At 49.3% G+C, this 18,646-nt stretch overlaps 1 protein-coding gene across 7 annotated transcripts in view; it reads right to left on the bottom strand.

Moving 5' to 3' along the window:
* The window catches only part of sirt2 (sirtuin 2 (silent mating type information regulation 2, homolog) 2 (S. cerevisiae)), a 120,092-nt gene that overhangs the window by 46,409 nt on the left and 55,037 nt on the right, over positions 1 to 18,646 (bottom strand). For all 7 annotated transcript variants that reach the window (XM_059985135.1, XM_059985134.1, XM_059985136.1 and 4 more), the window contains 2 exons: positions 5,929 to 5,985; positions 3,009 to 3,077 (listed from right to left, as the gene is read on the bottom strand). In XM_059985135.1, the coding sequence (XP_059841118.1) occupies positions 3,009 to 3,077; positions 5,929 to 5,985 (126 nt within the window). The remainder of the gene's footprint in view (positions 1 to 3,008; positions 3,078 to 5,928; positions 5,986 to 18,646) is intronic.

Genomic DNA, 18,646 nt, shown 5'->3' with positions numbered 1-18,646 from the left:
AGTGACTGGTGTCAGAGACCAGATGGGCTTTACCGGTGGCATGGTAGTGCAGTGGTTATCATGATGTTTTACAGTCCAGGCGACGCAGGTACATTTCCCACAGCTGGCTATAAGGAGCTTGTACATTCTTGCCAAGATTGTGTGGGTATCCTCCGGGTACTCTGGATCCCTCTCACAGTAGGTTAATTGGTCGTTGTAAATTGTCTCGTGATCAGGCGAGGGTTCAATTGGGGGATTGCTAAGGGCCGGAAGAGCCAACTCCATGCTGTCTCTCAATACAGAAAATATAAATTACCATCTTCTGGCCAGTGTCTTTATAAGATGGGTGCCCACTCCCACCAACAGCCATTACCAATACCCTTCAGAGATTGTCTGCCTGGTGTCAGTGGTCGCATAACAAGGACCTGTGATATACAGTTGGCCCTCCTTATCCGCAGATTCCGTATGCGTGGATTCAACTAACCACGGATCGGGAAAACCCGGAAGTTCTCTCTCCAGCACTTGTTATTTGAGCATGTACAGACTTTTTTTTTCTTGTCATTATTCCTTAAACAATACAGTATAACAACTATTTACATAGCATTTACACTGTATTAGGTATTATAAGTAATCTAGAGATCATTTAAAGCACAGGCGGACTTTCTAAGTTGAATTTGTACGCAAGTCGGAACAGGTACATCTGGTATTATTCAGTGTCAGTTAGTCAAACGTTTGCCTTAGTATATAGTATGTATTTTACCTTTCTATGCATATAAAACACTTAAGAAATGTATGTACTTCAATAATTAAACCACTGCGTTGCTTAGAAATAATTGTAGCTTTAATCGAGACAGGGCCTTTCACACGCTCCATTATTCTCACTTTATCCTTTAAAATTGTTCCGATCATTGACCGACTGTAGCCTAACGCCTTTCCATTGTCCGACGGCGTTTCACCTCTTTCCAATCGCTTTATTATTTCCACTTTATTTTTAATTGAGATAGCTTTCCGTCAATGGAAAAAAAACACCGTGGATTCAGCAGCAGCCGCGGGCAGCAGGTCCGGAACCCCGTCGGGTCCTAAAGTCACCCACACTGAGACAGGTTAAATAAGGGACCTGAGCATCCGCATTTTTTGGTATCTGCGGGAGATCCCAGAACTGATCCCCCACAGATAAGGAGGGCTGACTGTACACCAGCTGCTGCCATGGCTTCACGTCATCGTGATCAGGTGAGGGGTGTTGGGCGGGTGGAGCTAAGCAGCTGCTAAACCTGGCCCAGGGGTGACCTGCAGGCTAGTGGAGGTAAGGAGCACCTATGGTACAGATGTCCCTCCACCCTGCCAGCCAATTTGTTTCTATGCCACCTCTGTACCTCTTACAAAAATCTATTTGTGTCATTTTAAAATATCTCATTTGGATATTTCTTCCAAATTCACCTCTTCAAATACCAGCACCTTTCATGAGGAAATGCAAAGAAGTATAATCAATAACGACATCAGTGTGGAAGAGGGGATGTTGGTGTTGGAGAGGGATTGTCGGTGTTTGAGAGGAGATGTTGGTGTTGGAGAGGGATTGTCGGTATTGGAGAGGAGATGTCGATGTTGGAGAGGGATTGTCAGTGTTGTAGAGGGATTGTCGGTGTTGGAGAGATGTTGTTGTTGGAGAGGGATTGTCAGTGTTGGAGAAGGATTATTGGAGTTGGAGAGAAGATGTCGGTGTTGGAGAGTGATTGTCGGTGTTGGAGAGGAGATGTCGGTGTTGGAGAGGAGATGTCGGTGTCGGAGAGGGATTGTCGGTGTTGGAGAGGAGATGTCGGTGTCGGAGAGGGATTGTCGGTGTCGGAGAGGGATTGTCGATGTTGGAGAGGAGATGTCATTGTTGGAGAGGGATTGTCGGTGTCGGAGAGGGATTGTCGGTGTCGGAGAGGAGATGTCGGTGTTGGAGAGGGATTGTCGGTGTCGGAGAGGAGATGTCGGTGTTGGAGAGGGATTGTCGGTGTCGGAGAGGAGATGTCGGTTTTGGAGAGGGATTGTCGGTGTTGGAGAGGAGATGTCGGTGTTGGAGAGGAGATGTCGGTGTCGGAGAGGGATTGTCGGTGTTGGAGAGGAGATGTCGGTGTCGGAGAGGGATTGTCGGTGTCGGAGAGGGATTGTCGATGTTGGAGAGGAGATGTCATTGTTGGAGAGGGATTGTCGGTGTTGGAGAGGGATTGTTGGTGTTGGAGAGGAGATGTCGTTGTTGGAGAGGAGATGTCGGTGCCGGAGAGGAGATGTCGGTGTCGGAGAGGGATTGTCGGTGTCGGAGAGGGATTGTCGGTGTCGGAGAGGAGATGTCGGTGTTGGAGAGGGATTGTCGGTGTTGGAGAGGAGACGTCATTGTTGGAGAGGCATTGTTGGTGTCGGAGAGGAGATTTCGGTGTCGGAGAGGGATTGTCAGTGTTGGAGAGGGATTGTCAGTGTTGGAGAGGGATTGTTGGTGTTGGAGAGGAGATGTCGGTGTTGGAGAGGAGATGTCAGTGTTGGAGAGGGATTGTCGGTGTTGGAGAGGAGACGTCATTGTTGGAGAGGCATTGTTGGTGTCGGAGAGGAGATTTCGGTGTCGGAGAGGGGTTGTCGGTGTTGGAGAAAGATTGTCAGTGTTGGAGAGGGATTGTTGGTGTTGGAGAGGGATTGTCGATGTTGTAGTGATTATTGGTGTTGGAGAGGAGATGTCGATGTTAGAGAGGGACATGTCAGTGTTGGAGTGGAGATACCAGTGTTGGCTGCAGATGTCGGTGTTAGGGAGGAAATGTCGGTATTGGAGAGGGGATGCTGGTGTGCGAGAGGTGATGTCTGTGTTGGACTGAGATCGCGGTGTTAGAGAGGGGAAGTGTATGTCAGAGTAGTATATGGTGACATATGCACCTTGATAAATTTATTTTGAATTTTGAACTTTGAACCTTAACTCCCAAGTCCCTTAGTAGCTCCAATTTCTGAATTTATTCCTTATTTAGAAAATAGTATACACAATACAGAAAATAGTAACTTACCTGTGTGTAACAGCGTAACAGCAGTCCCTTGTCTCGTAGCATCCGTATAAAGTAATGGGAGACTGTGGGCTGTAAGGGAGACACATTTATCATTAAAGGGACCGGAATGTGAAGAGGATGCTTGAAGTTCACATCCAAAATCCCGAACAGATCTCAAGGGCACTTGGCACTTCTAGAGCACCTCACTACCTCAGAATACTGTCATAGGAAAGCAGCATCCTTAATCAGAGATCCCCACCACCCAGGCCGCGCTCTTTTCTCACTGCTACCATCAAGTAGAAGGTAGAGGAGCCTCAGGACTTGCCCCAGCACGTTCAAGAACAGTTACTGCTCCTCAACCATCAGGCTCTGGAACAAAAGGGGTTAACTACACTCACTTGTCCTTCCATTGAGATGTTTCAGAGCTAATGATCTCACTTTAAGGACTCTTTATCTCATGTTCTCATTATTTTTTGGTATTTATTGATATTTGCATTTGCACAATTTGTTGCCTTCTGCACTCTGGTTGATCTTTCATTGATCCTGTTCGAGTTACTATTCTATAGATTTCTTGAGTATGCCCGCAGGGAAATGAATCTCAGGGTTGTGTATGGCGACATATATATGTACTCTCATAATAACATTTACTTTGAACTTTTTAACACTATTTATTTACATTTGTAACTTACTTTAATGTAATGTATTTGCACCACTCTGTTGCCCCAAACTACCAATGTCAGTGTTAGTGATAATTAACGTGATTCTGATCTTTTCTGGACCAAGATGCTTAAGCACTTTATGACCGATGAAGGTCTGGGTGAGCCCAGGAGCAGACCTTCAGCCTACCCAAGCCCCTTCCTTCCCACTGTTCCTGTGTCACCCTGCAGCAAACCAATCCATATCCCTCTACAGGTGGCCCCCGCTTACGGAGGTTCGCTGTACACCACTTCGCTTTTACCAAAGACCTACGTTAGTACCTGCTTTTGCTAACCGAAAGAAATCCAAAGAGGAATTTCACTTTTACGAAGAAAGGCACCCGCTTTAAACTTGTGTCTACCCCGAGAAAGACTACCATGACCGTGAAGCCTTGCGCACATGCATGTACGTGCCGATTTTTTCCTACAAATCGGTTTTGGCTCAATTTTCCCGATTCTGGTAAGTGAAACTACACCATACATACATTATTTCTACTTTATTTAGGCTGTGTATTTATCAGATCATTCCTGCTTTTACTATATGTATGCTTTATTTTGGGTTTTATGTGTTACTTGGTATGATTTGGTGGGTTATTTTTTGGGTCTGGGAATGCTCAAAAATTTTTCCCACATTAATTAATGGTAATCGCTTCTTCACTTTACGCCATTTCGGCTTACGAGAGGTTTCATAGGAACGCTCTTCTTTCGGATAGCTATTTCTTTAGCCAGAGAATAGTGAATCTGTGGAATGCTCTGTCACAGATTGCAGTGAAGGCCACATCCGTGGTTATAGTTAAGACAGAAGTTGATCATTTCCTGATCAGTCAGGGCATCAAAGGACATGATGAGAAGGCAGGTGTATGGAGTTGAGTGAGATCCAGGATCAGCCATGATGGAATGGAGGAGCAGACTCGATGGGCTGAATGGCCTAATTCTGCTCCTCTGTTTTATGGTGCTATGAAACCTGTATTCCCTGTCTGGTTAACTGCCTCTTAATGGCAGTTAAGGTACATGTAAACAGCCTCAGAAACAAGCAGGAACACAGGCATTACAGTAGAATGCATAGTTGTGGGCATTGGAAGTGTGTTGAGACTGGTGGGCTGCCCCCAGCACGTCCTCAGACTCTGCTGGCCATTGACACAAATGTTGCATTTCATGGTATGTTTCAACAAGCACACGTGACAAATAAAACCACCACCATCACCCAGGCAACGCATTCCAGGCACCAGTACTCTCTGTGTAAGGGACCTGCCTGGCGCATATCCTCTCAACGTTGTCCTTCACACCTTAAAGCTATGACCTCTAGTATTAATTCTATCAACCCTCTCATACTGTGATAAACCTGTCCAAGGTCTTCCTTCAGCTTCTGGTGCTTCGGAGAAAATGATCCAAGTTTGTCCAGTGATTCAGGAACAGTTCCTTCCTCAACCACAGCCACTACCATATATTATTCCTTTTCAAAATTTTTATATTTCCCTCCCTCTCTCTATTTATTTATTTACAGTCATTTTATGTCTTTGCACTAGGTTGGTGCTGCTATATAATGAAGTTCACATCATATACTGAAAGACGAGGGTGTTGGGGTGGAGATAGGTCTTTACCAAAGGAAGTATAAGGAACTTCTTCTCTCCACTAACCTGCAGGTCACCTTTGGGCAAGGTGTAGTACCTGTTTAGGCCCCTCCCCCCACCCCAATTAGGGTCACGTGAAGCCATGGGAGGAGGTGGTGGATGGTCGTTTGAGCAGCCGGTGCAGATCACAAGTCCTGGTTATGTGACCACTGACGCCTGGCGGACAACCTCTGAAGATTTTTGATAATGTGTGGGGGGGGGGGGGGGTCACCCGTCTTGTAAAGACACTACCCAGAAGAAACCACTTCTGTAGAAAAATTTGCCAAGAACAAACACGGTCATGGATAAGGCCACGATCGCCCACATCATACAACATGGCACATAACAATGATGTCATACAACACAGCACATAATGATGATGAGTGTGTGAGTGAGGAGTGCAATCTGGGGGTTAGTTGATGGGAACAACAAAGACTGACATGAAACTCTGGGAGATGAAAGTGGGAAGAAACAAAGGGCTAGGGAAGAAGGAATTTTGTTCCTTAGTATTTTGCGTGTGGTGCTCACACACCTGAATGTTCCTCCGCCCGAGCAGAGATGATGGTCTAAGAAGAGGAAGAAGAAGAGTGCAGACTAACCAACGTTTTATACGACTCCTTTTGCTTCATTTCTTACCTTAAACTGTCCCGGGTACAGTTCTTTAGCCAGTGCAAAAAATGGCTCAGGATTTTGCTGAAAGTCAACAACAAAAGGTCAGTCTTTTTAAATTAATGACGTGGCACAGAGACATTTAATGACATGACATGCTGACTACTGTGAATTGAAAAGGAACCATGAGAGACTAAAGAATTATAAAGGGAAGTGTCTAATTTAAAAGATTAAGGATCCTTATAATTAGACTGTGGTTAATTGGGAGTCTGATTCATTATAAATGGAACTTTGGTCCCAGTAACAAGAAACTTAAGATAAGACCATATAGGAGCAGAAGTAGGCCATTCAGCCCATCGAGTCTGCTCCACCATTCAATCATGGGCTGATCCAATTCTTCCAGTCAACCTCACTCCCCTGCCTTCTCCCCAGACCCTTTGATGCCCTGGCTAATCAAGAACCTATCTCTGCCTTCAATACACCCAATGACTTGGCCTCCACAACCGCTCCTGGCAACAAATTCCACAGATTTACCACCTTCTGACTAAAGAAATTTCTCCCCATCTCTGTTCAAAATGGATGTTCTTCAATCCTGAAGTTGCGCTCTCTTGCCCTAGACTCCCCTACCATGGGAAATAGCTTTTCCATATCTAATCTGTTCAGGCCTTTTAACATTTGGAATGTTTCTATGAGATCTCCCCTCATTCTCCTGAACTCCACGGAATATGGCCCAAGAGCTGCCAGATGTTCCTCATACGGTAACCCTTTCATTCCTGGAATCATTCTTGGGAATCTTCTCTGAACCCTCTCCAATGTCAGTATATCCTTTCTAAAATAAGGAGCTCCAAACTGCACAGAATATTTCAAAAGTGGTCTCACGAGTGCCTTATAGAACTTCAACATCACATCCCTGCTCTTATATTCCATACCTCTAGAAATGAATGCTGACATTGCATTTGCCTTCTTCACCACTGACTCAACCTGGAGGTTAACCTTTGCGGAACTGTTAGAGTAACTTGCACAAAGACTCCCAAATCCCTTTGCACCTCTGCATTTCGAATTCTCTCCCCATCAAAATAATAGTCTGCCCGTTTATTTCTTCCACCAAAGTGCATGACCATACACTTCCCAACATTGTATTTCATTTGCCACTTCTTTGCCCATTCCCCTGAACTACCTAAGTCTCTCTGCAGGCTCTCTGCTTCCTCAACACGACCCGCTCTTCCACTAATCTTTGTATCATCAGCAAATTTAGCCACAAAGCCATCAATCCCATAGTCCACATTACTGACATACATCGTAAAAAGCAGCGGTCCCAACACTGACCCCTGTGGAACTTCACTGGTAACCAGCAACTAACCAGAATAGGGCGACCCACTTCCCAGCGCACTCGAACTGGCTCACAAAGTGGCGCGCGCCGGCACTGAGGCCGGTCCCAAAGAGGGCGCCAAGCCTGCTTCACCAGCAAGGGGAAAAGCCCGCGCGCGGGACGGGACTGTGAATATGCGCCCCCTACAGCATTCCCGCCCGGGGAGGGCAGGATCAGGAAGGCTTTAAAGCGGGGCCGCGAAGTTTGAATAAATCTCTTTTTGCAACTGCAGCTCACCGACTCTGTGTCGTTTATTGCAGCGCTGCATGTAGCACACTGCTACAATTGGTGACCCCGACGGCCCAAACGATATTTGAGCCGAAGATGAACGACGCCGCATCTGTTCATGCAGTTTCATTAAAACTGCCAAGCTTCTGGACGCTGTGACCTCACCTATGGTTCCAGCAAGCAGAAGCCCAATTCCACGTTCGGCAGATAACCTCGGATGCCACACGTTACTACTACGTGGTGAGCTCCCTCGACCAGGACACAGCGGCCCAGGTTGAGGAGTTCATACAGTCTCCCCCGGCGGATGGCAAATACACAGCATTCAAAGCCTTGCTCATAAGGACTTCCAGACTCTCACGGCGCGAGTGAGCTGCCCGCTTACTGCACCTGGATGGTTTGGGGGACAGGCCACCGTCGGCTTTGATGAATGAGATGCTGTCCCTATCTGAAGGACACAAGCCTTGCCTCATGTTTGAGCAGGCATTCCTGGAGCAGCTACCCAAGGACATACGCCTGCTGCTGTCCGACGCAACAATGGTGCTTCTACCACCAGTGGTGGGGTGCAGAAGCCTGCCGCTGTAGCCCGCCCTGCAAGTTCCCGGGAAACGCCAGGGCCAGCCGCCGCTAATGGCTACGTCGGCTGGCCATTGGGATAGCCTCCTGTATGTGTGGGACGTGCAGTCGGGACGCCACTTTTTGGTTGACACTGGAGCCGAGATCACCGTCTTACCTCTGACGAGTTACGACACCCACAACAGAGAACCGGGTCCCACCCTGAGGGCTGCGAACGGCAGCACAGTAAGGACCTACAGCACCCGTACGGTGCGGCTACAGTTCGGCTCCAGCCGGTTCACGTGGGACTTTACACTGGCCGCCATAGCCCAACCGCTCCTGGGAGAGGAATTTTTTGCGGGCTCCCAGCCTACTGGTCGACCTGCCCAGGAAGAGACTGGTCCACGGTGAGACCTTTCAAACGTTCTCCCTGGGTGAAGCCCAGTTGCCGGCCCCACACCTAGACTCCATCACGCTGTCCAACAACGACTTCATAAGAGTCCTGGCAGATTTCCCATCGGTTCTGGCACCGCAGTTCACAGCAGCCATGCCCAGGCACGGCGTACAGCACCACATCCCGACCCAGGGACCACCCCTCCACACCCGCGCTCGGCGGCTTCCCCCGGACAAGCTCCGACTGGCGAAGGAGGAGTTCAAGAGGATGGAGGAATTGGGGATCATCTGGTGGTCCGACAGCCCATGGGTCTCCCCCCTGCACATGGTGCCCAAAGCAACAGGGGGCTGGAGACCATGCGGCGACTACCGCAGGCTGAACGAGACTACAACATGGGACCACTACCCTGTGCCGCGCATTCAGGACTTTGCAGCAAACCTGCACAGCGCACGGATCTTCTCCAAGGTAGACCTCGTCCGGGGATACCATCAAATCCCGATGCATCCGGACGACGTCCCCAAAATGGCACTCATCACCCCTTTCGGCCTTTTCGAGTTCCTCCGCATGCCGTTTGGCCTGAAGAATGCCGCACAGACGTTTCAGCGGTTAATGTGGGACGCGACCTGGACTTTGCGTTCATCTATTTGGACGACATCCTCATAGCCAGCAGCAGTCGTCAGGAGCATCTATCCCACCTCCGTCAACTCTACGCTCGACTGAGTGAATACGGCCTAACAATCAACCCGGCCAAATGCCAGTTCAGGCTCGACACCATTGACTTCCTGGGCTACAAGATTACTAAAGACAGGGCAACCCCTCTGCCCGCCAAGGTAGACGTGGTCCACCCTTTCCCCTTACCCAACACAATCAAAGGCTTTCAGGAATTTGTGGGTATGGTAAATTTCTACCACTGCTTCCTCCCTACAGCAGCCCGAATCATGCGCCCCCTGTTCGCCCTGATGTCGGGTTCGGGCAAGGACATTGCCTGGGACGAGGAGTCTGCCGCCGCTTTCATTAAAATGAAAGAAGCCTTGGCAAATGCCGCGAAGCTAGTGCACCCCAGAATGGATGTCCCTACCGCCCTCACAGTGGACGCATCTAACATGGCAGTCGGTGGGGTACTGGAGCAACTCATTGAGGATCGCTGGCAACCCCTGGCGTTTTTCAGCAAACACCTGCGGCCACTCGAGCTCAAATACAGTGCTTTCGACTGGGAACTGTTGGCGCTATACCTGGCAATCCGGCATTTCAGGTATTTCTTAGAAGGTAGGCCCTTCACCGCGTTCACAGACCACAAGCCGCTTATCTTTACGTTCATGAAGGTGTCCGATCCCTGGACATCCCGCCAGCAGCGCCATCTGTCCTACATATCTGAATACATGACGGATGTCCGGCATGTCTCGGGAAAGGACAATGTCGTGGTGGATGCCCTCTCCCGCCCTAACATCCAAGCCCTGTCCCAGGGGGTAGACTATGAAGCACTGGCGGAGGTGCAACAGGCAGAGGAGGAGATCCCGAGTTACAGAACCGCAGTCTCCGGTTTGCAGCTCCAGGACCTCCCCGTAGGCCCTGGTGAGAGCACCCTACTCTGTGACGTCAGCACCGGCCAACCCCACCCCGTCGTCCCGACAGCCTGGCGGCGACGTGTTTTTGACTCCATTCACAACTTGGCACACCCCTTCATCAGGACAACCGTCCGGATGGTAGCCAACAGGTTCGTCTGGCATGGACTCTGCAAGCAGGTCAGTGAATGGGCCAAAACGTGCATGCACTGCCAGACGGCCAAGGTGCAGCGGCACACCAAAGCTCTGCCGCAGCAGTTCCATCCCGCCCACCGGCGTTTCGACCACATTCATGTGGATATCGTGGGCCCCCTGCCAGTGTCGCGCGGAGCGCGGCACCTCCTGACTATCATGGACCGGTTCACCAGATGGCCAGAGGCGATCCCGCTCACCGACACCACCTCCGAATCTTGCGCCCGAGCCCTGATCGCCACCTGGATATCCCGCTTTGGTGTACCAGCCCACATTACCTCTGACAGAGGCGCCCAGTTCACCTCCAGCCTGTGGTCAGCTATGGCCAGCCTTTTGGGAACACAGCTGCACCACACAACTGCCCACCACCCACAGTCGAACGGACTAGTGGAGCGTTTCCACCATCACCTGAAGTCGGCTCTCATGGCCCGCCTGTGAGGAGCTAACTGGGTGGACGAGCTTCCCTGGGTCCTGCTCGGAATCCGCACAGCGCCCAAAGAGGATCTGCATGCCTTGTCGGCCGAGTTGGTGTATGGCGCACCCCTGGTCGTCCCAGGAGAGTTCATACCAGCTCCAAGGGGGCAAGAGGAAGAACCCGCAGCAGTTCTGGGCAGACTACGCGAGAGGCTCAGTAACCTCACAGCATGGACAGAACCCGACCTGCGTACCCAAAGACCTGCAAAACTGTAAGTTCATTTTTGTACGACGGGGCGGACATCGGGCACCGCTACAATGGCCCACAAAGGGCCGTTCGTGGTGATCAGAAACAACGGGTCCACATTGGTGCTGGACATTGGGGGGAGAGAGGAGGTTTTCACGGTGGACCGACTCAAACCAGCCCATGTGGACTTGGTGCAGCCGGTCGAGATTCAGGCACCGCGGTGCAGAGGCAGACCTCCCAAACAGAGTCCGACCCAGACTGTGGACATTGGGGGGTGTATCGCTGGTTCTGGGGGGGGCTTATGTGGCGACCCACTTCCCAGCGCACTCGAACCGGCTCACAAAGTGGCGCGCGCCGGCATTGAGGCAGGTCTCAAAGAGGGCGCCAAGCCTGCTTCACCAGCAAGGGGAAAAGCCCGCGCGCGGGACGGGACTGTGAATACGCGCCCCCTACAGCATTTCCGCCCGGGGAGGGCGGGAACAGGTAGGCTTTAAAGCGGGGCCGCGAAGTTTGAATAAACTTTTGCAACTGCAGCTCACCGACTACGTGTCGTTATTTCAGCGCTGCGTGTAGCACACCACGACAGTCCCTTTATTCTCACTCTCTGTTTTCTGCTGAATAGCCAATGTTTCACCTGTGCTAGTAACGTCCCTGTAATTCCATGGGCTCTTATCTTGCTAAACAGCTCATGTGCAGCACTTTGTCAAAAGCCTTCTGAAAATCCAAGTACACCACGTCTACTGCATCTCCTTTGTCTATCCTGCTTGTAATTTCCTCAAAGAATTGCAGTAGGTTTCTCAGGCAAGATTTTCCTTTCAGAAAACCATGCTGGCTTTGGCCTATCTTGTCCTGTGCCTCCAGGTACTCTGTAATCTCATCCCTAACAATTGATTCCAACAATTTCCCAACCACTGATGTCAGGCTAACAGGTCTATAGTTTCCTCTCTGCTGCCTCCCCCACTTCTTAAATAGCGGAGTAACATTTGCGATTTTCCCATCATCCGGTACATCGTGTGACGCAGCTTGTGGCGCAATGAGCAGCGTTTTTGCTATTTCCTTCATATCTGATTGTTACTAGCTCGACACTCAAGCCAGCACTTGGTAGGGTCACCCATGACAAGCAGGTCAAAGAGTAGAGGCCAGACTAAGAGTAGTCCACTGGTCCTCCAGGTTCAACGGTCCAGCTCAGGTAAACAACTGGTAAAACTAAATTGTTATGGAAACAGCAATGAAAAATACTTCTACAACGGTATTGCAACGGTATTCCTAAGTCTCTATGGGGGACTTGCATAACCTACAGTAGTGAAAACTGACAGGAAGCTACTTACATGATGAAAGAAACTCTGAACGCTGCCAGAGATGGAGAACCTTCATTGCTGCTCTAAACACCAGAGGCATAATAGGCAGTAAGTAAGTATTCCCCCCATATTCCAACCAACTTGCCCCAGAGTCCCCCATCCACCTACTCATACGGGCAATTAACCTACTGGCCTGCTATGTGGGAGGAAACGGTAAATCCACACAGTCACAGGGAGATCAGGGGAGGAAAAGGCAGGGAAGTAGAGATGAGTCCGAGATCAAACTACTGAAATGCAAGGGCCGACTGAAAGAAATGGAATACATTTTGCACATTGAGCACATCTACAAGAAGCACTGTCCCAGGAAAGCAGCGTCCAAATTCAAGGACACCCTCCATTCAGTCCATGCTCTGTTCTCACTGCTGCCATCGGGAAAAAAGTACAGGTCCCTCACCACCAGGTTCAGGAACAGTTATTACCCCACAACCATCAGGCTCCTGAACCAGTGTGGATAACTTCACTCACCACAATGAGCCTCAGGTCCCACACCACCAGGTTCAGGAACAGTTATTACCCCACAACCATCAGGCTCCTGAACCAGTGTGGATAACTTCACTCACCACAATGAGCCTCAGGTCCCACACCACCAGGTTCAGGAACAGTTATTACCCCACAACCATGAGGCTCCTGAACCAGTGTGGATAACTTCACTCACCACACTGAGCCTCAGGTCCCACACCACCAGGTTCAGGAACAGTTATTACCCCACAACCATCAGGCTCCTGAACCAGAGGGGATAACTTCACTCACCACGATGATCCTCAGGTCCAACGCCACCAGGTTCAGGAACAGTTATTACCCCACAACCATCAGGCTCCTGAACCAGAGGGGATAACTTCACCCACCACAATGAGCCTCAGGTCCCACACCACCAGGTTCAGGAACAGTTATTACCCCTCAACCATCAGGCTCCTGAACCAGTGTGGATAACTTCACTCACCACAGTGAGCCTCAGGTCCCACACCACCAGGTTCAGGAACAGTTATTACCCTACAACCATCAGGCTCCTGAACCGGCATGGATAACTTCACTCACCACAATGAGCCTCAGGTCCCACACCACCAGGTTCAGGAACAGTTATTACCCCTCAACCATCAGGCTCCTGACCCAGTGTGGATAACTTCACTCACCACAATGAGCCTCAGATCCCACACCACCAGGTTCAGGAACAGTTATTACCCCTCAACCATCAGGCTCCTGAACCAGTGTGGATAACTTCACTCACTACAATGGGCCTCAGGTCCCACACCACCAGGTTCAGGAACAGTTATTACCCCACAACCATCAGGCTCCTGAACCAGAGGGGATAACTTCACTCACCACAATGAGCCTCAGGTCCCACACCACCAGGTTCAGGAACAGTTATTACCCTACAACCATCAGGCTCCTGAACCGGCGTGGATAACTTCACTCACCACAATGAGCCTCAGGTCCCACACCACCAGGTTCAGGAACAGTTATTACCCCTCAACCATCAGGCTCCTGAACCAGTGGATAACTTCACTCACCACAATGAGCCTCAGGTCCCACACCACCAGGTTCAGGAACAGTTATTACCCCTCAACCATCAGGCTCCTGAACCAGTGTGGATAACTTCACTCACTACAATGGGCCTCAGGTCCCACACCACCAGGTTCAGGAACAGTTATTACCCCACAACCATCAGGCTCCTGAACCAGAGGGGATAACTTCACTCACCACGATGATCCTCAGGTCCAACGCCACCAGGTTCAGGAACAGTTATTACCCCACAACCATCAGGCTCCTGAACCAGAGGGGATAACTTCACTCACCACAATGAGCCTCAGGTCCCACACCACCAGGTTCAGGAACAGTTATTACCCCTCAACCATCAGGCTCCTGAACCAGTGTGGATAACTTCACTCACTACAATGGGCCTCAGGTCCCACACCACCAGGTTCAGGAACAGTTATTACCCCACAACCATCAGGCTCCTGAACCAGAGGGGATAACTTCACTCACCACGATGATCCTCAGGTCCAACGCCACCAGGTTCAGGAACAGTTATTACCCCACAACCATCAGGCTCCTGAACCAGAGGGGATAACTTCACTCACCACAATGAGCCTCAGGTCCCACACCACCAGGTTCAGGAACAGTTATTACCCTACAACCATCAGGCTCCTGAACCGGCGTGGATAACTTCACTCACCACAATGAGCCTCAGGTCCCACACCACCAGGTTCAGGAACAGTTATTACCCCTCAACCATCAGGCTCCTGAACCAGTGGATAACTTCACTCACCACAATGAGCCTCAGGTCCCACACCACCAGGTTCAGGAACAGTTATTACCCCTCAACCATCAGGCTCCTGAACCAGTGTGGATAACTTCACTCACTACAATGGGCCTCAGGTCCCACACCACCAGGTTCAGGAACAGTTATTACCCCACAACCATCAGGCTCCTGAACCAGAGGGGATAACTTCACTCACCACGATGATCCTCAGGTCCAACGCCACCAGGTTCAGGAACAGTTATTACCCCACAACCATCAGGCTCCTGAACCAGAGGGGATAACTTCACTCACCACAATGAGCCTCAGGTCCCACACCACCAGGTTCAGGAACAGTTATTACCCCTCAACCATCAGGCTCCTGAACCAGTGTGGATAACTTCACTCACTACAATGGGCCTCAGGTCCCACACCACCAGGTTCAGGAACAGTTATTACCCCACAACCATCAGGCTCCTGAACCAGAGGGGATAACTTCACTCACCACGATGATCCTCAGGTCCAACGCCACCAGGTTCAGGAACAGTTATTACCCCACAACCATCAGGCTCCTGAACCAGAGGGGATAACTTCACTCACCACAATGAGCCTCAGGTCCCACACCACCAGGTTCAGGAACAGTTATTACCCCTCAACCATCAGGCTCCTGAACCAGTGTGGATAACTTCACTCACTACAATGGGCCTCAGGTCCCACACCACCAGGTTCAGGAACAGTTATTACCCCACAACCATCAGGCTCCTGAACCAGAGGGGATAACTTCACTCACCACGATGATCCTCAGGTCCAACGCCACCAGGTTCAGGAACAGTTATTACCCCACAACCATCAGGCTCCTGAACCAGAGGGGATAACTTCACTCACCACAATGAGCCTCAGGTCCCACACCACCAGGTTCAGGAACAGTTATTACCCCTCAACCATCAGGCTCCTGAACCGGCGTGGATAACTTCACTCACCACAATGAGCCTCAGGTCCCACACCACCAGGTTCAGGAACAGTTATTACCCCTCAACCATCAGGCTCCTGAACCAGTGTGGATAACTTCACTCACCACAATGAGCCTCAGATCCCACACCACCAGGTTCAGGAACAGTTATTACCCCTCAACCATCAGGCTCCTGAACCAGTGTGGATAACTTCACTCACTACAATGGGCCTCAGGTCCCACACCACCAGGTTCAGGAACAGTTATTACCCCACAACCATCAGGCTCCTGAACCAGAGGGGATAACTTCACTCACCACAATGAGCCTCAGGTCCCACACCACCAGGTTCAGGAACAGTTATTACCCTACAACCATCAGGCTCCTGAACCGGCGTGGATAACTTCACTCACCACAATGAGCCTCAGGTCCCACACCACCAGGTTCAGGAACAGTTATTACCCCTCAACCATCAGGCTCCTGAACCAGTGGATAACTTCACTCACCACAATGAGCCTCAGGTCCCACACCACCAGGTTCAGGAACAGTTATTACCCCTCAACCATCAGGCTCCTGAACCAGTGTGGATAACTTCACTCACTACAATGGGCCTCAGGTCCCACACCACCAGGTTCAGGAACAGTTATTACCCCACAACCATCAGGGTCCTGAACCAGTGTGTGGATAACTTCACTCACCTCAACTCAGATCTGATTCTATAATCTACAGGCTCACTTTCAAGGACTCTACAATTCATGTTCTCAGTTATAGTTAATTATTTATCTATCTATTTCCTAAGGTGGGGTAGTTTAAGCCTCAGAATAGAGGGGTATCCTTTTAGAATGGAGATGAGGAGAAATTTCATTAGCCAAAGTATGGTGAATCTGTGGAATTCATTGCCACGTGCAGCTTTGGAGGCCATCATTAGTATATTGAAGGCAGAGGTTGATAGATTCTTGATTAGTCAGGGCATGGAAGAATAGAGGAAAAAGGCAGGAGATTGGGGCTGAGAGGGAAAATGGATCAGCCATGATGAAATGGTGGAGCAGAGTCTAATCGTCCAAATGGCCTAATTCTGCTCCAATATCTTGGGCCGTTTGGTCTTATTTATTTTACTTGCACTTTGTCTTCATGTGCACAGTGGTTGTTTTAGTCTTAGTGGTTTTTAAAATATATTTTATTGTATTTCTCTGTTCTACTGTGAATGCCCGCATGAAAATGAATCTCAGGGTTGTATATGGTGACACATACGTACTTTGATAATAAATTTACTTTGAACTTTGAATTTTGATCCATGGAGCCATTTTGAACTCCTGAATTCTTGATCTCCTGATCAAAGTTCAAAGTAAATTTATTATCAAAGTAAATATATGTCACCATATACAACCCTGAGATTCATTTTCTTGTGGGCGTACTCAATAAATCTTTAGAGTAATAACCATGACACTGTTCTGCATTCTGTGTATTTTTTGTCTACCCTGATGTACATATGTATGGAATGATCTATCTGGTGTACACTAACAAAAGCTTTTCACTCTACCTTGGTACCTTTGACGATAATAATCTAATTCAATATTGTTGGAATCGTTTGTAATACTTTTTAGACAATATCAGTTAAATTAATGCAAGACTAAAATTGTATTTTTGAGTGTCAGTATAACGAAACCATAATTTGCACTTTTGGCAAACTTGTATTTTTCACAATGCGTGGTGTTTTGCCTCTGCTTACCTGCAGAAGACAGTACAGTAATTACATATAGCTTTTCATTTATTAATTGGCTAAGTATTAGCCCATTACACATGTGCTATGACTGTAACCGTTGATTGGCTTATCCTTATCTATGGAATTTCCATTATCTGGAATAAAGGTGATCGATTTTTCAAAGGCGCCAGTTTTTTAGAGAGTCTACTGAATCTCTACTTTGCTCTTACTTCCTCACTCAGTTTCAAATGCTTTGTATCTTTGTTTAAACATTTCTTCAGCAGTATGAACGGGCATGACTGTGCAAGCACGTGAAAGTCAGCCCGTGAGGCAGCGGGAAAGTTCAAAAAGTGAGCAGATTAACAGAGCGGGTGACAGAGTCGGAAGGCTTTGGTTCGAGAGGCTTGGCGAGCAGAGGCTGAGGACGAGCTTGCTCCAGGTCAGGTAAGGCCGGGTAAGCTCCTTTAATAACTCTAACTTAGGAGTAGGTAATGGAGGCAGCAGTTAGGGCAGTTGAGTGCAGAATCTGGTAAGTCAGGGCGAACACAATTGTCCCTGATGACTACACCTGTAAAAGGTGCGTCCAGCTGCAGCTCCTGACAAACTGGGTTAGAGAACTGGTGCTGGAGCTGGATGAACTTCAGATCATTCGGGAAGCAGAGGCAGAAATAAACAGGAGTTTCAGGGAGATAGTCACCCCTAAAAGTCAGGAGGCAGGTAGCTGGGTGACTTGTCAGGAGAGGGAAGGGGAATAGATAGAATGAGCAGAACACCCCTGCGGGCATTCCCATCAACAATAAGTATACCATTTTGGATACTGCCAGTGGGGCGACCTGTCAGGGACAAGTTGCAGTGGTTGCGCCTGGCACCGATACTGGACCCTCAGCTCAGAAGGGAAGGAGGGAAAAGAGGAGAGCAGTAGTGATAGGGGATTCGATAGTTAGTGGGACAGATAAGAGGTTCTGTGGAAGAGGTCAAGTATCCCGGATGCCAGGGTCTGCGATATCTCGGATCGAGTTCTCAGTAGTCTCAGGAGGGTGGGTGAGCAGCCAGATGTCGTGGTCCATGTAGGGACCAATGACGTGGATAGGAAGCAGGAGAAAGATTAGGGAGTTACGTGCGAAATTGAAGGACAGGACCTCCAGGTTTGCAGTCTCAGGATTGCTATCCGTGCCACGTGCTAATGAGGCTAGAAATAGGAAGATAATGCAGCTAAATACGTGGCTAAGGAGTTGGTGCAGGAGGGAGGGCTTCGGGTTTCTGGACAATTGGGCCTTGTTCCAGGGAAGGTGGGACCTGTTCTGACGGGACGGGTTGCACCAGAACTGGAGGGGGACTAACGTCCTTGCGAGAAGGTTTGCTAGTGCTGCTCCAGTGGGTTTAAACTAGATTTGCAGGGGGAGGGGAACCAGAGTGTTAGAGCAGATGGTGAGGTGGAGGAGGACAAAGGTCATGCAAGAGCTGCAAGTACAGTGCACGGAGTGAAGTCAGAACTAACATATAAAGAAGCTTTGAGGAAAGAGAAGCAGAATAAAGGGTGTAAA

The sequence above is a fragment of the Hypanus sabinus genome, chromosome 11 (genome assembly GCF_030144855.1).
Source record: "Hypanus sabinus isolate sHypSab1 chromosome 11, sHypSab1.hap1, whole genome shotgun sequence".
NCBI lineage: Eukaryota > Metazoa > Chordata > Chondrichthyes > Myliobatiformes > Dasyatidae > Hypanus > Hypanus sabinus.
The sequence above is the reverse complement of the archived record's forward strand: the minus strand, read 5'-3'. Positions and strand labels throughout refer to the sequence as shown.